This window comes from Alnus glutinosa, chromosome 3 (assembly GCF_958979055.1).
Source record: "Alnus glutinosa chromosome 3, dhAlnGlut1.1, whole genome shotgun sequence".
Classification (NCBI taxonomy): domain Eukaryota; kingdom Viridiplantae; phylum Streptophyta; class Magnoliopsida; order Fagales; family Betulaceae; genus Alnus; species Alnus glutinosa.
In genome coordinates, this window is record NC_084888.1 from 37,237,522 (window position 1) to 37,261,873 (window position 24,352).

Sequence of the window (24,352 nt, forward strand, 5' to 3'; positions counted from 1 at the left end):
AGAAAGGAAGAGGAGAGAAGGAGCTTTGATCACGCCGTAGTGGCAAGTGGATCGTCAAGTTGCAATTTGTTTGGACTTTGTTTTAGCCTTAATTATCCCTTTCCTTTTTTGTTTTTTTTTTTAAAAAAAAAAAAAAAAAATTAATTATAAATTCATTAATAATCAGAAAAATTAGAGCAACAAGTACCCTAGATACAACTAAGATTTTTTTAATCCAAACTTGATCTTTGGCTAGCCCATGTGCAATACTATTAGCTTCATTTTTCACATGACAATTAAATCTGTTAGTCTTGTGATCACCCGTTAAAATTAAATTCCTCTTATATTTCATCCACAAGTTGTTCAAATCTACTCTAATTTCTGTCATTTGCCTTCACAGCATTCACAATCCACGCCACATCGATCTCCCTCTAGTATGATTTTTTTGTAATCTCCAAATCACGACTAAAATTTGTGGCGTACAATGTTGCCATTGCTTTTGCCGCGCGCAATTGGCTCCAATATATATATTGTAGATTTTGTTGTAGTAGTACTCCTAATTAGTGTACGTAAGATAGAACATAACCTTCGTGATCCCGTATAATAATACCAATGCATGTCTATGCATGCGTTCATTTGGTTTGTCTACCACGACATTCAAATTGACTTGTAGTACACCGGTTGGAGGGCTTGTCCACCCCATTTGCGCTATATCTTGAGTGTCTCTCCTTTGCTCGCGTTCCAATGCTTGGACTCTTCGAAATTCATTAGGAGATGCTGCATGTATGTTTGGATGAGTAAAATCTCTTCCGTGCACTATTGTATTTTTCATAAACCAAATTTTACTTGCTATCACCACTAGGAATTGATGCTCCTCATTCTCACATTTGTCTAACATCTCCGTCACATGTAGAAACTCAGAACCTTAACAGAACTTTTCTGCATCTTTTTACTACAAGCTCCCCAAACATTTCGAGCTTAAGGACAACTCCATATATAGGATATATATGTTTGATATAGTCTTTACTTCCAGCCCAAAATTGGGTGATAAAGGATTTGACACTATGCGTCTCTTGAAAGAAATAGGATCCTCTCCATTTCAAATGAAATGGAGAAGAGCCGGTCCCTTATTTTACAAGAGGCAAAATTGTCATTTCAATGCTTTGGACAATTTTGCCCCTTGCAAAACAAGGAACCGGCTCTTTCCCTCTTGAAAAGGTTTTCTTTGGTCAGGAATTTATTATTACACGCTCGATCTCTATAACAACATCTTTACTGCCACTTAGTTAATTACTAAGTATTAATGCTCTTGTCTTTTATTATTATTTTTTTCAAACTTCTATATATATAAAGCTTGAAGATTGTCGATGATTTATGTATTTTTTTGGACGTCTTTTAGTTCAGTCTATTAAACTAACATAAATCTTTATAGCAGATGAATCTCACCTACATTTTTAATTTTTACATGTTTTTTTTTTTTTTTTTATGAAAAGAGTGAACTTCATTATTGAATAAACTCATCTTGCTCCGCGAGTACAATACTTTGGATAACGACGGGGCATTCCCCTATCCAAACCTTATCTAAAAATTGAGAAAGAGCACTTCTAGCCAATACATGGGCTGCCATATTAGATTTTCTAGTAACACGATGAATCTGGGCATAGAGAATTTTACATGTTTTTTTAACAGAGCATTTGATTTTCAAATATATTTTTTAAGATTCTCACATGCACACATGTTAATTTAATAGATTGTCAAAAAAAGAAAATGTTAATTTAATACACTGAATTAAAAAGAATTTCCTCTTACTAGCTTAAATTTTCGGGCATGACCAACTCCCATAGTGTGACGGGCGGTGTACGTGTACAAATTCCGAGAACAAGTTTACCAACCTATGACTGACCGGCGATTATTAATTAGCTATATATATATATATATATATATATATATATATATATATATATATATAATATTGTAAGAGAAAGTCCTCCAGGTCTCAAGCCGTAAGATATCAACCGAATGTGGAAAAGAGCATGAAGCAGTCCAGTTGCAGACATTGAGATTGTCAAAGTATGCTTTTAAAACGCACATGGTATTATGTATATACCAGCGGTCTTACAAAACAGGTGACTATCGAGATGATAAAAAAAAAATGGGGAAATTTGAGAGTGAACAAACCCTAATTAAGGTGAAAAATACTCAATTTGATGAATTCAAATTTCATCAACAAACCCATTTGAGTTAAAGTAATCAAATAATTATTCATCATTCACTTCAACTTTATCGAAATTGAATTTATATATATATATACGTATTTGTTCGGTTCGTTCTAGTCTTTGCAAGAAGAAAACAACATTAAAATTAATTAAATGGATTATCAAATTTTTAGCTTTTGGTCAGTGCTCGAAAGGTGATAATTAATGAAATTAAATTTTCATTATTCTTCAGACATTCACTAATTAAGATCGAACATGAGAGAATAAAATAATCTATTCTATTGAGCATTCTTAGTAGTCTCACCAAAATAGTTTTTTAGTTATTTTGGTGAGCCAATTTGATGAAAATCATGAAAAACCACTCCCAGTAGCCTCACCATTTTAACCAAAAAAATTTGATGATTGAAATTACTAACCAAATTAGATGAGGCATTTTCACTCAACAACCCACTCACCAAATTTTGTTTCACCTTTCTCTCTCACATGATTAACACACTTTTTTGCCTTTTTCTCTCATTTTCTTCTCTCATCTCCCATCTCTCACACGATAATGTCCTTATTTTATGGATATGAATGATTTTTTGTAAAAAGATTATATAGAAAAAAAATAAATAAATATGAAAAAATTATTATTTAAATGGAATAATAAATATTGACTAGTTAAAATGGTGAGGCTGCTGGATGAATTTTAATAAAGTGGCTCACGAATAGAAAAAAGTAATTTTTAGTTATTTTGGTGAGTAAAATTTGGTGAGGCTACTAGGAATGCTATGGAGTTTGGTTTGCCAAGCATTCCTAGTAGCCTCACCAAAATAGTTTTTTAGCTATTTTGGTGAGCCAATTTAATGAAAATCCTGAAAAATCACTCCCAGCAACCTCACCATTTTAACCAAAAAAAATTTGATGACTGAAATTACTAACCAAATTAGATGAGGCATTTTCACTTAACAACTCACTCACCAAATTTTGTTTCACCTTTCTCTTTCACATGATTAGCACACTTTTTTCCTTTTTTCTCTCATTTTCTTCTCCCATCTCCCATCTCTCACACGGTAATGTCCTTATTTCATGAATATGAATGATTTTTTGTAAAAAGATTATATAGAGAAAAAATAAATAAATATGAAAAAAATTATTATTTAAATGGAATAGTGAATATTGACTAGTTAAAATGGTGAGGCTGCTGGGAGAATTTTAATAAAGTGGCTCACCAGAATAGAAAAAAAATGATTTTTAGTTATTTTAGTGAGTAAAATTTGGTGAGGCTACTAGGAATGTTCTTAATCAGTCACTGAAAATTCTCCCTGTGCAAAAATAAACGATGAAAATGGGCTCGATCAAGTGAAAAACTAGTTTGAATTCTCCCGCATTAATCAATTATACCGTCTCATTTCAAAGTTTCCTATCAAATTTTGAATTAGTCATTGTTAAAAACAAATAAAAAATTAATTAAAATTATTATGTAATATATATAATTATATATTGTGAAATAATTCTGAGATAATTTTATTTTATTTTATTTTTTTATTTTTTTTTTTTTTTTGGGAGCAGTTTAGGGGACTGCTAATGGAAAGGTAAGCTATTTCTATCTGCCGCCGGAAATGAAGTTTTTTTTTTTCTCCCCCTCTCTATCTCTTTCTTCTATTGGGGGTTAGTTGGGTGGGGGGATATATCAGTAATAATCTACCCATCAACTTGGTTCTACTTTAATCATTTTTCTCTCTCTCTCTCTAAACGCGCGGATGCCGTTTTACCGACTATTTAATTACTCTTACCAACTTTGTTTTAGTGTTAATTAAGCATGATTCCATCTCCGTAAACTTTTATAATTTTTTCTTCTTCTTCTTTTGTCCAGTTCTGTATTTCTTACCAAGTTGATAGTTTTTAAGTTGGAACCGCTCCTGACGTGCATGATGCTCTTACTAGAAAAAACCCATTTGTTTGTCTCGGTAAGGTCAAACCCTAGCAATGACGCCTGAACTGACGTTCCACTTTATTTGATTATTGGTTTAATGGCTCCAAAATGGCCTCCCCATTTTTATTTCTTTTTCTTTCACTTCGTAAAAGATGAAATAATATAGATATTTAATTAATTTGTTGAAATAATTTTTTGGACTGCAGAACGGATCGATCACTTGCAAAACATAGAAAAATGATCATCATGAAATCATCGGTTCCAAGAGGCCGGTCGACCGAAGAATGCTTAAGCATTCGTTTGGATTTGTGATTTCAAAAAATGCGATTTAAAATGTACGATTTTAAAAAGTGATTTTTAAAAACGTAGTTTAGCGTTTGGTAAAATGACAAATTAGCCTTTAAAATTATGCATTTTCAAAAAAGCACCATCTTACTTACTATTTGAAAAAGCATAATTTTTACGTTTTCAATTGCAATTTTTAAAAATGCAATTCCCAAACGATTTATGTTATGCGATTTAGTTTAAAATTGCACTTATTGTCTACAAAATCGTAATCTCAAACGCACCATAAGCCAGTAAGGTATTTGAGAGAATAATTAAATAAAGATATTTTTTGAAAAAATAATTGCGATACCTCATTTTTCTTTTTCTTTTTTGGAGAGAACGATAAATGCAGGTAATTCCTGATTTTTGGAGAAATTACTCCCTTTTAACATGGGAGAAATGAATATGGTTACTGGATATATGCTTATCACGCGATGAGTTTATAATTGTCTAATATTGTTCAATTATTTTTCATGTAGTGGACTGCTCGAGTGGGATCCACTGCTAATTTATATCTACACCAATCTTCCTTCTGGGTAAATTGCAAGGTTATGAAGAATTTCTACCAAGGGTCGTTTGTCAATTACGACCATTTTCAGTCCAACCAAAAACTTTGCCGTCCCAAGCATCGTTAAACTTTACTTGAAAAAAGTTTATGTGCGTGTACAAATATATAGCCATGAATATATAACATAAGAAACCATAATCTGGAATGGTTTTGTGAGCTAAGTAGAATAGTTCAAATGGTATAGCCAAGTTGCCTCTTCTGCCCAATATTTTAAAGAGGAAGGAAAGAAAGAAAGAAAAAGTTGGTCGGTCAGAGAATTGAATCTGGTAGTCTACGAGAGAGAGAGAGAGAGATCAAAATTAAAGGTTTTCCGGTGCTACTTTCAACTTCCAAGTTGGCTTTAATACTAATTTTAGTACTCCAACTTGACGTCTTTTTGGTTTAAGCTTGGAAGTAGGAACCTTCTTTCAAGAGAAAAACAAAAAAATAATCTATTTAGAAGCACTTCATCCAAATCCCAAAAGTTAACCCCACCTTCTGTTTTTATCTGTCTTTTGTTCTTTGTTTGAGCCTATCTTTGGAATCTCTCTCTCCCTATATGTTTTCTTAATTTTCAACTAAATCAATTGTTTTAAAAACACAGAAAAATGCTTATTCAAATCGCAGGTAATTCGGTGCTTTTTTGAAAACGCAATATTTTAAAAGGCTAATCTACGATTTTAAAGGTCAAACTGTGATTTTACCAAACGCTTAATGCGTTTTTAAAAATTATTTTTTTAAATCGCAAACCCAAACAGACCCTCGATACAGGTTCTACACCGAAAAACTAACAAACAGGGGAATTCAGAATTCTTGCACCCACCCTCTTTGATTTTAGAAAAGGTCTGTAAATGGGCTTGAGATTTCGTTGCTCCACGGCTTCTCAGTAGCGAACCGAACGACAAAGGAGACGGAAAGAAGGGAGTTCATCCCACTCGTGTATTCAACAAATTTAAATAGCTTGTGTCCTGAAGAATTGGCTTTCCAGTGACCACACTACAATTAAGGACGATATTTCCCAATAAAAAAAGATACTTTATTCTCATTGGCCTAACCTTATAACAAAAATGGACAAAAAAGTAGTTTCATTTTACTTAGGTGTGTTTGGCATTCTGATGTCGTAGATAAAAAATGTAATTTTAAATTAAATTGTAAAAAACATATAGTTTGGGGTTGCATTTTTAAATTGCAAGCAAGTATGCTTTTTTGAAAATGTACAATTTTAAAAGCTAAACTAAATTTTTAAAAATCACGTTTTCAAATCGTACTTTTTAAAATTGTAAACCCAAACAGACCCTAATTCATTTTTCCGTAGCAAAAATTTGCTTAGCATTGTATCACAACAAATCCATATATAAACAAATAAAAAAATCAATCTAATTCTATCTTCTCTATGAAAATAGTGAAAGTTGATAGCTAAAATAGAGAATGAAATGTAGGCATTTTGAAAAAGTTGGTAGCTAAAATAGGAAGAAAAAAAAAATGATTCTCTAGCAAAAAATTGTTGAATTGGATCAGGCTCAACAAATTTCATCTCTAAATTACTTTTTTTTTTTTTTTTTTTTTGGCTGCCCACTTTTTTGAAGCACCTATATTACACTCTCATATTTAGTTATCCACTTTTACTGTTTTATTTAAATATTATTTCTCCAAGATTTCTTTATTCTTGGATAAAAATTGAGGGGAAAAAGAATGATAGTGTAAAAAATGTTTTCTTATGTACATTTTGATGAATTTGGATAGCACGGTAGTAGCTCACCAATTTTTATTTTTATTTTTTAAATTAACTAGCCGAATGCGGGTAGTTTTTACCCAAATTTGTATCTTCAATAACCAAAATAACCTTTGGCTAGCCAATGCCAACTAATTATTTCCTTCGGCTATGCACAAACTCTCCAAATTGAACAAATTTTACCACTTCAAAATTGGCAAACAAAATGAATAAAAAATAAATAGAATATGAAAGAACATGCTGCTGATGGGTTGGGTGCTTTAAGAAGCATAAGGGGCAATAATATCCAACCAAGCATCTACATGACATAACTGCCACATTGACACTGCATCAATTCTACTGCTCAGATAAGGTTCAGCACCCGGGTATAATCGAACGTGCATGTTCGAATATTAATTAAATGATTAAATTCATCATTTCATATGATCTTTAACTTTTGAAAAAACTGGTGATTTAACAAAGCACATATGAGTTCATCAGGCTGTCTGCAATATTTGAGCAGTTCAGCTAAGTTTCATACAAGGAGTGGTCCATGAGATGATGAGAGCAAATAAATCTTGATGCACATATGCAGTATGATCCGATGTGCATGAATTATGGCATCAAGCCATCTCACAGAGACTGAGCCTCCAATAGAAAAGGCACTTTGATTACCATATATATGGTGGGGAGGATAGTTTTACCTCTGATCAACTTGTTGAAGCCTTTTCATTCTTCATGATCATATGGAATGTTTTAGTTCGGTCCTCCTCCACCATTTCCCTCAAAACATCATCTTCAATCTTTTCAGCTTGCCAGCGAGAAGGATCCTCCACAAATGCCTCGCTAAAAATCATACTTGAGACCCACTCCTTCCATGTCGTCCTTCGATACTTGTCTTCTTCCAGCGTGCCCGTTTGCAAGAGCTGATAAACATAAACCACCCTCTGCTGACCAGGCCGGAAAGCCCGAGCTATAGCCTGTTTTGTCTTGGAAGGGTTCCATTCAGAATCCAGTAATATCACCCGAGAAGCTGCTGTCAAACTGATCCCTTCAGCACAAGCTGTGATTGAAGCAAGTAGTACCCTTGAGGCCCCCCCTGGTTCCTCAAATTTATCCATCACTCTTCCACGTTCAAATAACTCTAAATCCCCAGTAAGGACCAACACTTCATTACCCCTCTGCCACTTGAAGAATTTCTCAAATAACTCCAAAAACAGTTTAACAGGAGCAATGTTGTGGCAGAAGATCAGTACCTTCTCCTTCCTGAAAATGCGATACACAAGGTTCAAAACAAATCTTACCTTTGACCCTTTCTTCAGATCAAACTTATACTTTTCAAGCTCCATTAGTTCCCCCATGGTGAAAAACTTGTTAGCACAGCCTGTAGTTTTCACTAACCAAGGATGTATTGATCCAAGGGTTATCAAAAGCTCCAACTCCAGCGGATATCCATGGCATTCAGCCATTATCTTGTGAAGTTTAACCAAAATTTCATGCTGTATGTCAGTTGAATTCATTAATAAGGTGTAAATCTGTAAACCAGGAAGGCTGTCACTACTTCCACCTTCATACACATCTATAAATCCACTTGTGATTTTTCTCAACATCTTTATACCCTGCCTCCTCTCTTCTCCTACGTTTGAATCAATTCTTTTAGCAATCTTATCTAAAAAGAACTTTCTTGCTCGGGCTTCTCTCAAATAGAGTGCTTTTTCTGTGCCTTTCTTCTGCCTCTTGTATTTTGGGTCTAATTCCTTCAAAACTTCATTTATAAACATGGGTCTTGCCAAGCAGAGGGTATTAAAATATTCACAGAAATTGTTCTGAAACAATGTACCTGAAAGCAATATTCTCAGGTCTGTTTTAACTTTCATCAAAACCTTCCTCAACCTTGATTTTGTACTTCTGGGATTGTGGCCTTCATCTAGTACCAATATCCCTGGACTTTCCCGCAACACTTTAGCCATAAACCTTCTGTGTGCAAACTTTGAGTCTTCTCGCATTAATGCTAGAAATGAGGTATAACCCATGACAAGAACACTTGGGTGTGCATGCCACTTCTGTACTTTCTCTAGGCAATCCAAAACATGCATGACATCATCAGTGGGCTTTGGAAGTCCTGGAAAGGACACAGTTTTGTGAAAGGATGGCGATTTCTGCTTGAAGACTCTGTAGGTTCTACGACCATGAATTAGATAAACTGGAACAGGAATTTCCCACTTGATACATTCCTTGTACCAGGTATATAGCGTAGTCTTTGGAGCAAGAACCAAGGGTCGTTTTCCAGGGAACAATTTCAAATAGCTAACAAGGAATGAAATAATGAGAAACGTTTTCCCAGCTCCAGGAGTATGAGAAATAACACAACCACCTGTTTTCTTGGATGTTCGTTTCATAAGTGACGGTTCTAAAGACCCAGCAATATTTCGCCAAAGAAATTCATAAGCTTTTTTTTGGTGGAGGTGTAATTTCACTCGAAGTTCAGGGATTAAGGCCCACACGTTCTCATTTTCTTCTGATAATGGCACATCAGCAGAGGCTTGACGACAGAGAACTTGCAAATCCTCATCTTCATCCGGCTTATGCACTGAATCTTTTTCATTGCATTGCTTCTCATCTGTGTTCCAGCTTGTGTGTTGCATCTGGAGAAATAAACAAGTAATTAGGTATCTAGTGAAACAACGCCATCACTGCAGAATAACTAAAAATGATGAATGTACAAGGGTTTGAACCCGACATTTATTTTACCATGAAGGAGATCATTGTCATGTGTCAAACTACCACTTATCTTAAAAGCTTAAGCGGAAAACACATGAAATATTGTAATTGAAATGGAAGGTAAACATTGGGAGTCAGGATTCAAATTCATGGCTTCTACTCTAATACCATGTTAAATCACCCATTATCCTAAAAGCTTAGTCCGGTAAAAATTTGGTGATTAAATCAATTATCAGCGCTGGTAATACCTCCGGTCCAATCATATTATGAGTCATACATCCTGATACATGTTAGATCGCCACTTATTCTAAAAGCTTAAACTGATAGGAATGGGTGAATTTAATTCCTTAATTAACATTTAACATCATTGATAAACCTGATCAAATAATTTGGCCCCCACTCGGAGGTGTTTACGTAATTTTCCAAGACAAATGGATAGCCTGCAAAGGAAATGATAGGTTTCACAATAACTAAACATTTTCTCCCCTGCATATTCAGCACATGTAACAGCAGAAGGGTATCAAAGACGTCCTGCCCTCTAGATGGAGGGCAGGAAAAAACAAAGAGGAGGCAAGATTAGAAAAAGTCAAAGAAAAAAATTGCATTTATGAGTTCCAAACTTACAAAGGGTGCTGAAACATCTCTTATCTCAGAGCTCACATAGCCACATCTACAGCACAGAATTCCAATTTCTTCATCCAATTTGTATTCATGCTGGCAACTTTGACTTAATTTTTTCATGATCCCAATGGACATTCCAGCGTTTGAGCCCTGAAAATCATTTTACCAGACAGAATGAGCGTTAATAGATGCAGATCCAATTAAGACTACAAAAGATTGAGGTAAGCATGCGTTTAAAAATTTCAAACATCCCTTCTTCTTTAAACCATTTTCTCATTGCTCCACAAGAGTTTCCAGATTATGTTGTTAACTAGGTAACAGAGAGAGAGAGAGAGAGAGAGAGAGAGAGAGAGAGAAACTTATTAACTGAGGATCAAATAAATAGAGACTTTGATCCTGATAACAGGTTAAGAGTCTATACCTCATCGTCTTCAAAAAGATAACTTGATGTCATGGCTAGTTCCATTTCTTTCCACAACATTTCAGTCTCTGAGATCTCTCCCTCATCCTCATCTGGGGGTGGTTCCAACTCCGTGCTTTGGTCCAAGCTATTTGTTTCCTTGCATTTTTTCCACTGGTCAATGATCTGCGGCTCTTCTTTCTTGACTGTTGTATCCATGTTCTTCAAGAATGAATTTATCATATCTTTGTACGCACCTACATTCAAGGATCTCTTCTGATACGTTCTTTCTTCACTAAGATTATCCCTTTTGGTATATACAGAGCGATATCTTTTTCTTTGGACTTCTCTCTCAGAAGCTTTTCCTTCGCATCCACCTTCAAAATCCATATCTTCCAAGCCAGAAATTTTATTTCTCTGTGCTTTAGGGGCACTATCAATGTAATAATACTTGGAGGAAATTTCAGTGATATCATCTTCATAATTTCCGCGACTTTTGGCAAGATGGCGATAGCGTTCAAAGACTATTGGATCACTTTCATCCGGCAGAGGAACAATAGCAAGTTGAGTTTTATTTTCTATTTGACTAGCTACACTCGATTTTACCTCCCTTGATTTACCCTTACGTTTGCAGACTATTAGATCTTGACAGGGATTTTTACTCCGGGAAAAGGTCTTTTGTTCAACCTCATTTTGCTCTTCTGAACAGCTTGCATGCGGACCGAACAGGCATGCTAGTGGTAATAACATTTCGTCATCTTTCCATTGTTCTATCTTGTATGGCCTGGTTCGGACAAAGCCAACATCTATCTCTGACACACTATCACAGCCAAGAAAGCGCTCAGGTTGTACATTTCGACGTTTGGAACGTCGCAAGTCCATGGGATCATAAAATGGTGATCCAGCTTCTTGCATTTCACAAGCTGGACCTGCCTCAATGGCATCTGCCGGAAAAAATTTTACTACGGTGGGTAGTAAGATATCATTTTCTACTCTAAAATTTACAGCATTTAAGTAATTACCAGAGTCTAATGTACAGCTGTCATCATCAGCTCCCAAAATCTGATAGACAATCTTGTTTTTCACTGATCTTATGTCAAAAGCAATCTGCTTAAAAACTGATGCAACAAGCAACCATGAAAGCTCAGATACGAATTTCCCCAGAAACAATTTAGTTTTGGGCAACTCAGAGCAGTCCTCAGAGTAAGCCCAGCGATAGTGCCGATCTTCACAAGGAACACGCTCAAGCCTTTGGAGGATGGAAATTTTATCAATTCCTACTATGCTAGCTTCTTTACTAAGTGTTCCTGTCTCTGAACCTAGAGGGCCTTGGTTAACATAGAAGTTAACATATATCTGGCATGAGCATTGATATTCATGAGGCTTCCTCTCAATAGAACTTATTCTAGCATCAAGCCACACCTAAATTAGAAAGAGAAATCTGCTAATCAAACGTGTAACAAAACAAGCCAAGTAATATGTAAAGAAATAAGAGTCATATGCAAGCTGAGCACGCTAGAAAAGTGAAGGGACAATCAGTCAAGAAAGTAAAATGCATTTTCACATGCACGGGAAGAACCTTTGGTATTAGGACATATGAGTTCCGTAGTCGCATTCCCCTTCTCTTAGAGCTCAAAAGAGCACCTAAGCCTTTTTCTTTTCCTTTTGTTTAACCTCAATAGTGAAATGGGTAGAAGTAACTTCTAAGGTATCAATCTAGCACCAGAATGTGTTACAATACCAAGGAACATAGACTTACTAAAATCACATAAAATTGCTAAAAGCTGTGAAGTAAAAGAAAATAATTTAGAACTCAGTCTAATTGTAAAAATATTTAGAAGTACAAAGAAGAGAAGGGGGAGGGAGTTTTCAAAACATAATTTCAACAAGTCAACAAAGAATAACTTTGAAAAATAAAATAAACCACGGTACTGAAGTATCATTGCAGACATAAGCAAAAAGCTACGCATTTTATAGGGGTACCAAAACACAACCCCACACACAACACTACAAAAAGTGGACTTGTAACTTGGGACTTGCAAAAACAATATCGGCTTGATATTGTCAGTAGGTCTGACACATGAGGAATAAGTAAATAAATATAAATATACTATGTATGCCCAACACGAACGCATGCACACACACACACAGCATGTCAAAACATTTGGGCTGTCAATATTGCCAGTTGAAGCTGTGGCAGAGAAATCCAGGTTAAAAAGACTAATAAAAAGGTGACTTACAGGCTCCGGGTTTTCCTCATCTGAAATTTTTGCATGTTGAGATGCTGAAAGCACACATATGTCAATGCCGGGTCTCAGATAGCAGGTGCAGTCAGATAAAGTAGCTTGCCTTGACCGTATACGAAGGTTTGAGAAGGGACTTTTCTCCTCAATTATGTACTGATTATCCATGAAATGCATGACCATAGTCCCATTCATGATTCTGATGAGCTCCACCGCTTCCCATGAGCCATACAATAGAGCTTCAAAAGCTGTCAGATGAAAAAACAGTATGTTCTTAAGAATTGGAAGAGGTTTAAGAATATTCACAGAACTCCAACAGAAAAATCTCTGGTATTCAATAACCGGAGAAATTCCATTAAAAAAATAAAATAAAATTGTATCAACTGAAATGAACACATCCTGTCATCCTGTTAACTTATAGCAATCAAAGTCATGGTTCAAGAAGGACTAATTTCTTATGATTCATTACATTCTCCAACGTATTTGATAACTCCATCTTACTCCAACAATTAGAGCTTATAACCCTGTCACAGCTGTCTTTACTAGTGGTAAAGTTATTAACATCATGGAGCAAAATAAAAAATAAAACGAATTTTTTGATCCCCCTCCCACAACCAAAAAAACAAATGTAGGGCTTTCAAGTGCCCAGTGACTTCTCACCATGTTTCAGGACTACATCACACTCAGAACAGGTTCCTTTTTTGGTATAGATAGGTATAAACAGTCTTCCAACTCATGATGCAAAAATGGCAATACCTACCTAATGGTTCAAACATGGCAACTGAATCCTCATCTAACCAGAAATCAAAAGCTGAAGACAATATATATAAGTTTCAATTCAAAAGAAAAAGAAGAAATAGTATACAACTTATCAACAGTAAAATAAAATAAAAGAACAAGAAGGAGGAGGTAATGCTTACGGTAAGCATCAAATGGATGTTTGGATTGATGCAGATGCCTTCTCTTCATCATTGTTGACTAGCTAACAGGCTCAACCCTTTCAATAATCCCCACAATCATAGGTACAAAGTCACATATCTGCATTAAATAGACAATTCGGCGCATTTCAAACCCAAGTTTAATCGAACGAGGTGCAAAATTCGAACAAGATCCCAATGCTTACAGAAATTTGAGCCAGTTGTACAAAGGACAAGGGTTCATAGGTTCCCAAGTAGTAATGTGATGACTGGTTCTTCTTTTACAGGATTGGTTTGCAGGAAGGCTATGTATTAGAAAACCTATCACTATTCTGCATGAAGCACAACAAGCTTCATATCACATCATATTAATAGCAATTATTAACTTCGTTCAATTTCAGAAGAGCCTTACTAATCAAATATAAGAATTATAAGAACATCCAACCTAATTTAATAGCATGGACCCACTGTTCCCCACCTCCCTTCTCATCGCAGTACCAAAAGGGAGAAAAAAGAAAAGGTAAAGGCTTAAAAGATTCGCACCACCGAAAAGACAATAATGCATTCAGAGCCCTGGCTCCAGAATCTACTCGTGAGCCACTAACTTTCCCTGAAAACCTTCAACAACACTTTTTTATCTTACTAATAAAAAAAGGTTATTCCTTTTCCGCAGAAAACAAAGAAAATAATAACGAGCACATCATTAGACAGAGACCCCCCAAGTCATAAATGGCGTTTTAGATAGCAACGTTGGTTAATCAACTCATACGGATCAAAACAGAGTAAATTTACTTCAAATGGAAAAAAATGCATGTTATGATAAATACCCAGAAGTATCAAAGTATGGTTAATCACACAAAACATGTACAACAGTATGAGAATCAATCAATTTAGACGATTTTTTTTATCCAAACAGTGTCGACAGAGCAGAAGCTAATACAATTCCAGGAAGACCCAAGAAAAGACATCAAATACCAGAGTTGAGGTGAATTTCCCTGAGAAAAACAAAATCTGGGTCTGAAATGAAAGTCAGATTCCGGCGAGTTTGGTGCTTGGAAATCAGATAACGGTCAAGTCTTAAAGGGAAAAAACACAATCTCACTATGACTGAAGCTGGGTATGTATTGGGCAAAGAAGTGATGCAAGAGAGAGAGAGAGAGAGAGAGAGAGTGAGTAAATAACAGAGTGAGGGAGTAACGAGAGACAAGGACAGTACAGCGTAGAAATCTATAAAACTGATTTATCTATTATTACTGGGGCAGTCTGAAATTCTTGAGGTTCGTGCTTTTGCATGAGCAAAAAGTGGTAGTTGAGACTTTGGAACACTCGCGGTTAAGGGCAGGTGGGGTAGATATGTGGAAATGAAGAGGGTAGAACAGGAATTCTGTGTGGATTAACGGCTCTGATTAATTGTCTGAGGTAGTTGGGTGGGACCATCGGAGTGATGTCTGAGCGTGTGAGTTCGTGACTGGGACAAAATATTCGGTTGTGAACCTTATAGTCAAATGCTTTTCCGACCTTTGAGCCAAACGAAGCCTTTGAGCCCATTTAAGTCTCCCAGTAATTATAACGTTCATTTATTACATTTATTTAATACTTACTGACATGGAATTTTAAGTAGTTAATACTTTTAATTTTTTTTAAATAATTTTTAACATATAAAATTATTTAAAATACATAGTATCAATTAATATTAAATAAATATAAAGAGTAGCTCCTACTCTTACTCTCCCATCTTCTAAAAGAGATGATATCTTCATCTTGTGACCAATGACACAATTATTTACTTGATTTATTTATTTTTTATTAAAAATAAAAAATTACAAAATTATGTAAATAGGTAGGGGTTTGATTTTGTGTTTTTTTTTTTTTAAATAATTAATTAATTATGTCTTTGGGTGACAAAATATCATTTCTCTCTCTAAAATAATGAACCACTAAATCACAAGCGATTAATCTTTCAAATAGGTTGGAAAAAAATTTATTCAGTTCGGCTTATTAAATTAACATATATTTGATTCTCACATGTAGTTTTAATAATATTAACGTATTACGTGATTATTATAATTTTTTTAAACATGTACGTGTACTTTAAAAAACAAATTGTAATTTAACATACTATAATAATAAATAAAATTTCGTCCAACCAAATTTGACAAGTTTACTCATATGTTGCACATAAATGTGTTTTTTTGCCATTAATGTTTTCAGCTAATTTTGGGTAACTTCTAGTTGGTAATGTTGATGAGAATCATGAGATGCTTCTCAAAATTGGATAGTAAGTGCAGTTGTGATCTGGAAATTTGTTTCTTTCCCACGGGTTCTTTTATTAGATTTGGCCCTTGATTCTGTCTATTTCGGGATTAGCTTTTTGTTGAATAAGGTTTATACTGTTAAAAAAGAAAAAAAAGAAGCAAATACAAGGAAAGAGGGAAGGGAAAAATACATCAAAAAATGATATATATATATATATATATATATATATATATATATATGAGTAAGGCTAAGGTAACTAATCAAAGAACAGCGTCTTCGATTCTGCAAGGAGAAGAGTCTTCGTCTTCTATCCCAAAAGATAAAACAAGCCCGCAGGTTAAAAGAAAGATAAAACTCCGCAGAGTATTTGAGAGAGAATTCTCTGATTTTATAACAATTCAATTGATTCTGAGTTTTACATAATAAGCAAGCCAATTTATAGAAGAGAAATACTTGTGGAAAAAGTAAACCTATCTCTAGTAGTAAAAGTAAACCTTTCCTAATAGCAATAGCAAACCTTATTCTAGTAGTAAAAGTAAAACTTATTCTAAAATGAAAAGAAATAAAACAAATCCAATCCTAGTAAGGAAAGAAATAAAGCTACTAGCAAATCTAGTCCTAGTAAAGAAAAAAACATAAAGTCTTAGCTTGACGATCAAGTCTTTCCTTTTGTATTTCCATTGTCTGCGAATAGGTAAGCTTCTAATTAAACGGTGCTGCTTCAGTATTATTTTGAACATCTTTTCTATTTTTGTTTTCATTAAAAATATTAATAAATTCTGTCCTACATCAGAATGAATGGCACAACTCATTGGATTCTTGGCCCTCCGACTAAGAAAATGGCCACCTTAAACAGCGGTTTGTAGGGGCAGTTCAAATGCGAATATACCTGTAGCAACCCTTACTGTAAGGCAGCCTAACAAAAACTCAACCAACATGGTTAAAAAAAAAACGTTAGGAATGGGTCAAATGAATGGCACAACTCATTGGATTCTTGGCTTTTCGGCTAAGAAAATGGCCACCTTAAACGACGATTTGTAGGGGCAGTTCAAAGGCGAATATACCCGTAGCAACAAAGAAAATTGAAAACTACAACAAGAGAGAGAGAGAGAGCACAGGTGATGGCTGAATTGAAGCCATTGGAGTGGAACATTAACACGATGTCCAGAAAGGTAGGTACGCAACAATAAAGGCACGGGAAACACTGCATTTGGATCTATAACTGGATATAAAAGTATCTATAGACAAAAGAGGGGTACAAATTAGGGTTGTACATCATGTACATGCGAAATGCGTTTATTGACAATAACTGCATATCGGCATATGCGACATGCGCTTACTAATCGCTATTTGCACGGTTATTTAATGTGATTATTAACCGCAATATGCATATTAGGTAATGGGCTTTTAAGCCCATTTAGTTTTTTTGGCTTCTATTAAGGTCTATTTTAAACGATTTTGAAAATATTTTGAGCTTTTTTATTATTATTTTTTTATGTTAGTATTTTAAATGAAATTTATATCTTGATTCCTCGTTCCAACTTAAAATTAACAAAAATAATAATAAAAAATCGAAACACCTAATAATGAAATGATCATTCAAAAAATACAAACATACAAAATATAAAGGGCAATTATTCAAATGTAAATCAAAGCATGAGCATCCATCCAATTCCAATCAATTAAGTCATCGCCTAAACCGCATAAACTTCAGCAGATGAAACATGAGTCAAGAGCTCCTTGGCAGCTTCAAATTTAGCCATGTCTTCCTCATCCAAATTTAGCCTGTCAGAGAAAGTAACTAGCTAGATTCGGGTAGATCAGTGTACCCGAGCCCACCCATACAAGTTTCCCCCACCCGAAATCCAATTCAAAGACAGGAAACCTGCACGTGCTAGCTTGTGAAGGCCAACCACATCACCTCTCCTTTCTTGAATCTTTCCGTGTTGTCTCCCATAAAACTCAAGTGCCCACCACTCTCTCTGAAACTTTTCGTGTAATTCATGTCGGCTTTCCTAATGGCATCTCACATTGGAATAACAATGTTGTGGAACCATCATCAATGTCCTTGGAGAGTACAGAAAAAACCTAAACTAAACTCTATACCCAATGTCAAAACCAAGTTCCCATATACATATGAGGATAATAATTAATAGGAGTTAATAACCGCTCGCTTGTATAGCTTTAGTACAAATTATAGAGATCTAGGCAAGGAGTAGGGAAGCGAGAAATCTGTCGTGGGAGCCAAAACAGTAAGTCTGTCAAAACCTTACCTCACTAATAACAATTGGAGAATAATACCCATTACTTTTGGAGAAGTGTTACATGTACTTTCAAGTGCTCACTCACTTATGTAACAGTAAAAATTACCGGATGAACTAACAAATAAAAGTGCATTTAACATTCAATAGTGATTTTTATTATCACATCATGAAGTGAGAACTTGAGACATTAGAGTATGTGTAGTATTTCTCTTATTTTATATATACTTGGCCGGTTTCCTTAGCTTTTTTGACAATTGGACTGCCACTAAGATTGATAGGAGCACAAAGTCACAAACCTTCGTGCTCACAACATAATTTATTGCGCTACTACCACCGATTCAATTGCCGGTTTATTTATTTATTTGGACGAGAGTCAAACAATACAAACAGAAATAACAAATAAGTACACAACCTGTTAAAAAAAAAAAAAAAAAGTCTCAAAAAAATGCTATCGTGGGAGATCTTTATCATTGTCCGAAGGAGATCTACTTAGGACAAATCTCAAAAAAAAAAAAAAAAAAAAAAAAAAAAAAAAAAAAAAAAGGGAGAGAAGATCACCCATTTCTTTGGTTCGGCATAGGTGGATATAGTTGCATGCTGATATGATTGATATTTGTCACTAGCAAGTACCAACCGCTTGCCCATGAACAATATTTCTTCCCCGACGACGGACATTATGCCAGCATCCGGGCCTGGGCTGCAACAGTATTTACATGGGTCCTAATCCGGATCTATTACATGTTCTTATAGGACCTGGCGCAAACTTGGCCAGTGTTAACAATTTTTAGCCCAAGCTTTCAAAAGTGGTGTTAATCGCATGCATCAAAGACCGAGCCCAAAAATAAAATTCGGACAGCCTACAAAGAGAAGGTTGCGGAGCCCATTTGTTTTGATTCCTGGACAGATTTTGCACCAAGGAATAGCAGTTGCTGGAACATCTCGGGATCTTTTGAACTTCAAAATCAAGTAATATTCAAAAAATGAAATTTAATCGGCAATATATACTACATCTTCAATGGGATAACCGATTTTTGTCAAGTGATCAAAGACAGGATTTGGATGTTTAGCCAATTAGCCACAGTACTGCATGCTAGCTGTTCACAAACATCACACGAGATGAGAATCAATGGTTATAATTAAGTTGATATGGCTCAAGAAATGGATAAAGAAAAATATAATAGACCCACAGGAGAAAGTAGTCCCATTAAAAGCTGGGCAACAAAGTGCTTATTTAAAGAATGTATTACCATGCATGTTGACAGTTTTGATAAAAATATTAATTAAATGATTAAATTTATTATTTTATATTAGTTTAAGCTTTTTAAATAATTGATGATTTAATATGATTTACATCATAAATGAGATCTTGAGTTTAAAACTTAACCCCACAATTTATCCAATTTTAAATTAAAATATTCAACGTGTTGTTTGATCTCACATGTGAGAATAAGTGTTAAAATATTAATTAAATGATTAAATTTATCATACTTTACTTTTTAGGATAATTGATAATTTAAGAATTTTCAACCATAATTATGCATTCAAAAGTAGTACAACAATAGGATTGGGGTTCTTGACATTCTAGCCGTTCAGTCAATTCTTGTACTTGTTCGAGTATTAATATTGTTGTTAAGCTAATGGGTAAAGTGCACTTTATGCCGCAAAGCAGCATCGCATTTACACTTTCACTTCTAAATTATAATTTATTGCATTTTGAACTTACAAATTGTCAAAATGTTCCAACTTACTCTTGAGATAGATTTGGGCCGTTATTTGGATGGAAAATGTCCTATGCGTGACTCAATTGTTTTGAAGTTATTGATTTACCCTTAGGGTTAAAATGAACCGTCTTAAGAATAAATACAAAAAAAAAAGGCATGCAAATAGAGTCTTTGTTATATTGGAGGGGTGGTTGCAGAACCTCCCCCATCTATTATGGCATGGGGGAGGTTGTGCGGCTACCCTATCTATTGTGGGAGGGTTGGCCACGCAGTCATCCTTTATTGTTGCAGGGAATGGTTAAGAAGAGACTAAACAGGCACTTGCGATTGGCCTTCAGGCGTTGGGACTCTTCAACCCCCTCTGCTCCACTAGCTATTGATGTTTTGTTTTCTGTTTTTATTTACTGTTCTTAGTTTGCTTCAGGCGGTTAAAGCCATCTCCACCATAGGCTTTGTTTTGTTCCTCATCAGTATCTTTTTTTTTTTTTTTTTTTTTTTTTGTGGTGGTTCATTTTTTGATGTTTCTTTGTTGAGTTACGGATCGAATTAGTGGACATTTCGAGGTTTGTAGTCATTCTCGTGCCTCTCGGTTGTACCATTCATGGTGCCGTGCGCCTTGCCATATCGCCTTAATTGGCGACCACCTTTATTGGTCTTCGTGCCAAAAAAATATAGAACTATTCTATTTATTTGATTCATTTCTTTTTATATTTTGTTTACCAGCATTGATGAGGTTAATTCAAAATTCTTTGTTGAGTTGCCTGGCCAATATGTTTTTCTTTGATGTAATTTTTTTGTTGATGTACTTATTAAAAAAAAAAATTCCATTCACCAAGTAACTAAAGTAAGAAACAAGCGCGAGAAAAAGGGAAAGCAGAGAGGTCTCTCCCCCAATGCACTGTTCACCCCTACGTGAAAAGGCTGAAGTTTTAGAGTTATACAGGAACAAACCAGAACGCAAAGACAAAGACCATCGAGATGCACCAGTCGGCAGTCGGCAGTCGGTGCTGCCAAAGGACACGACTGCAAAACATCTCCAGGCCACACAGACACGATGGCCCATTCTGTATTCATATCTCGCTTGCCCCCCAAACGACACACCAAAGAGCTTCCCCAACACCCAATGAAACCAGGGCTGCTACTGCTTTATTGTAGGAACTAGGAAGGAGTGACCCTGTGACCGCGCGTGACCACCCCTTCCCATCTGTTGTGCAATAGACAAAGATTAGAAGGGAAAGACGGTATTTGCATGTGCAAAAATATATTCCCTATTAATCCGAGTTACATGCATATGCAGCTCCCATGATCATTTCAAATCTTGTCCTACCTGTCATCCGGCTGCAGCCATGCCTTTGTTCTTCAAGTTATTTATTTATTTCTTAAGAGTACATTTGAAACGAGTGTAAATTTGCAAGTCCGAGCTACAGTAAATCATAATTTAAAAATTGAAGTGTGTTAAAAAAATAAAAATAAAAATTCCTAGTAATCCTGGGATTTGTAGGATTTCTATTTCTTTCTTGTGAAATGGCTTGTTTATTTTTAAAGACGCCTTTGGGAGCATTAAGAAACATAAACCTACGACATGATATACTACGATAAAACAGAGTAGAGCCGGTAGGCAGTTGGCTTTCTATGATGCCTTCTGCTACCTTTGAGAGGTCACAGATCAACAGACATTATGTAGCGAACCAGACCTGTAAACAAACACAAATACACAACTAAAAACTCCGTTTTTTTATACATACATCCATATAAAGTACACGGACACCTTTAAAGGTCATTCCATTTAACTCTGTTTTTTCAGAAGTGGTATAAGATGAAGAAAAACAAGCTAAATTGGGGAATCTAAAACCTGTAGAAAATAAGCTCGGTCAGCAATAAAAAAAGTACAAGCATATCAAGCATTCATCTCCTCTCTCAAAATCTAAAATCTGATCATCCTAAATTAAAGTATCCATCCGTCCCATTCTTCTCATCATCCAGCCTATCCGGCTTCAAGAAGTCAAAGCTATAATCAACTCCGGAAGGTGCCTGCTCCATATGATTCAGTGTCCCCAGCAACTTGGCATCTGGATTCTGAAACTGGTATGACAAACTTGTTGGTTTCTCGCATTGATTGCTGTCGGGGAGCCCTATTTGACCAGCATCATAACCCAAAGCTAGCATGGATTTATTGTTGCCAAGAGGATTACTGTCTAAGAGCCCCATAAGTTCATCCACATCAAACATTTCCTCCACGGGACCCTCCAAATACTCCTGTCCATTGTTCCAACAATCGTTCTTAAAGTCAATAGGCTCATCCTCCGTCTCCTGCTTAACTTTATACATGTCACTGCAAGTGCCATTTGTAACATGTAAGGATGACTCCTTCGCTTCTGGCTGCATCGTACTACTTGGTCTTCTAATTTCAGAGACTGCGGCGTGCAGATTATCCATTCCTGATTCAGTTTCCCCATCCTCATTCTTCACATTGGGATAGACCTCGGAGTAATTTGATGTAGTTGTGGAATCTGAACCGAATGGAGTTGACACTGAGCAAATGCCTGATGAAGTGGTGACCGGACAACAATCCGGAAAGTTGAGGCGAGCATAAGAACCATACATGGTCCTTGCAGCTTTATCGTAGGCACAGGCAGCTTCAACTGCATTTGGATAAGTACCAAGCCAAAGTCTCTTCCCCCTATTTGGCTCTCGAACTTCTGCAACCCACTTACCCCATGTTCTCTGCCTCACCCCTCTGTAATTACATCGCGAGTTCTCAGGTCCTCCTTTCCCTTTCATACAGCCCTTCTTCGACCCAACGGCGGGAGCTCTACAAATCGGTTTAATCTCATCATTGCAAGAATCCAGCCGGGCGTAATACTCTCTCCACTTGGCGAGGGTTTCAGCCACGGACAGAGATCCATCACCTCTACTCCTCGACTTCTTCTTCCGGGAAACATTCAAGGGCAGAGAGGTCTCTTTAGTACCTCGATCACAAGCACCCATCTTTGCAAAATTCAATACACAGGGATCGTTTAATTGTATTGCACAGCAACCGCAACCACCTTTCAAGCAACAATCAAGCAATAAAGGTATTGCTATTCTCCGAAGCTAACAACCAAATCCGTATTCTGGGTATTACTTCTAATATGACTTTCAGAATCTGCACTAAGATTGGAAGCAAAAACTGAATTAAAATCTGGAAATTCAACAACGAAACTGCTGTAACATAACTTTTAACATGTCTGGAAATCCAAAAAAAAAGACAAGAAACTGAGTTATATCAGAACAGAATTTTTATTCCCAACGCACTGGCGGCTGTGACACTAGTAGGACAACTTTGGACGAAACCTAGAGATTTCTTCGGCTCCAAGAATCCCAAGTATTTGACTTTTTTCTTTTTCTTTCTTTTTCTTTTTTAATGTAAAACTCTAGTTACCATAAACCCTAAACCCAAAACCAGTAGAAGACCAAGAGATTACCCGAAATAAAAACCACACCACAAAGGAAAACCAAATTATCCAAGTAACGAAATCGAATTTCCCGAAACCCAAAATTTTCACTCACACAATCACAAACCCCAGGAAAAACCAACCAAGAGACAAATCGAAAGAACAAAAGACCTAATGAAATTCAAAAGAACAAAAGGGAAAGGTTTGAAAGAACCAACCTCTCAGGTGTAATCTTCGACAACATGCCAATCGAACAAACCCTTGTGATTGTGATCGATCTCTTCTTTTCTGATCAAGAATGCTGCGTTTCAGACGAAGCTTGAGGTTTGTTTTTCGCTGTGAACAGCTTTTTGTGATACTCTGCTGTGTGATAAGAACGGCTTTACATGTAGAGAAATCCAGAAAACTCCTGTGATAGTCAGCTGGGAAGGGGCATTTATAGCCTTCTCCAGATATTTCCCACATCTGCTTTTGGGCGTTTCTTCGGATTATTTTTTTGGATTATTTTGACGTGGCGCTTTCTAGTTATTTCGGCGCGCTTCGGACCGAACCTTGCAGCACGTGGCGCCAGGAACTTCCCGAACCAGTACTAGCCCAGCTGTAGATTTCTTTGCTTCGAAGTATTTCCCTTCACTCCTAGCTACCTTCCTCTTATTCCTTATCCGTAGCAGTATGATTATTTAATTTAAAAATTAAAATTGATATTTTATAAAACTTACACAGAAGGATATCCTAAAATTCTCAAAAGATTATTACAGAAAGATATTGATCGGTCCGTGCTTATCTCCGTCCTTTTTTGCAGTAAATTGCAATAGAGGGTTCAGATAAGCACAAAGCTAGCCTTGTTGGGGAATTGATCGAGGAGGAACGCCTTTAGTTAGCAAGAGGTTTTAAAATAGGAAAATTTGCAAAATATAATAATGGTGGGTGTTTTGGATTATTGTATTTAAAAAAGGAATTTGACTTGGGTACTACAAGATAAGCGTGGTAGTTTTTTCGATGGTTAAGATCTAATTTTAAGTGTTTTATAAAAAATAAAAAATAAAAAATTAATAAAGTTAGATCTTCACTATTGAAAAA

The 24,352-nt window shown here is 35.7% G+C and overlaps 2 protein-coding genes across 6 annotated transcripts; both read right to left on the reverse strand.

Moving 5' to 3' along the window:
* Positions 1-7,084: 7,084 nt before the first annotated feature.
* On the reverse strand, positions 7,085-14,837 carry LOC133862911 (SNF2 domain-containing protein CLASSY 1-like). 4 transcript variants are annotated; one of them, XM_062298830.1, is made up of 8 exons: positions 14,573-14,837; positions 14,043-14,207; positions 13,804-13,929; positions 13,601-13,718; positions 12,678-12,928; positions 10,459-11,859; positions 10,041-10,187; positions 7,085-9,340 (listed from the first exon to the last, which is right to left on the reverse strand). In XM_062298830.1, exons 4-8 carry the CDS (start codon positions 13,650-13,652, stop codon positions 7,406-7,408), a joined length of 3,786 nt encoding a protein of 1,261 aa, XP_062154814.1. In that variant the 5' UTR covers positions 13,653-13,718; positions 13,804-13,929; positions 14,043-14,207; positions 14,573-14,837; the 3' UTR covers positions 7,085-7,405. The 4 variants fall into 4 exon arrangements, with proteins under 4 accessions (XP_062154814.1, XP_062154811.1, XP_062154812.1 ...); XM_062298827.1 differs by having other exon boundaries at positions 14,043-14,215; XM_062298828.1 differs by lacking the exon at positions 14,043-14,207.
* Positions 14,838-21,549: 6,712 nt separating this feature from the next.
* Positions 21,550-23,820, reverse strand: LOC133863703 (dehydration-responsive element-binding protein 2C-like). Of its 2 annotated transcripts, none has more exons than XM_062299757.1 (2): positions 23,491-23,820; positions 21,550-22,983 (listed from the first exon to the last, which is right to left on the reverse strand). In XM_062299757.1, the coding sequence occupies exon 2, from the start codon at positions 22,824-22,826 to the stop codon at positions 21,774-21,776; it is 1,053 nt and encodes a 350-aa protein (XP_062155741.1). In that variant the 5' UTR covers positions 22,827-22,983; positions 23,491-23,820; the 3' UTR covers positions 21,550-21,773. The 2 variants fall into 2 exon arrangements, with proteins under 2 accessions (XP_062155741.1, XP_062155742.1); XM_062299758.1 differs by having other exon boundaries at positions 21,550-22,988.
* Positions 23,821-24,352: the final 532 nt, after the last annotated feature.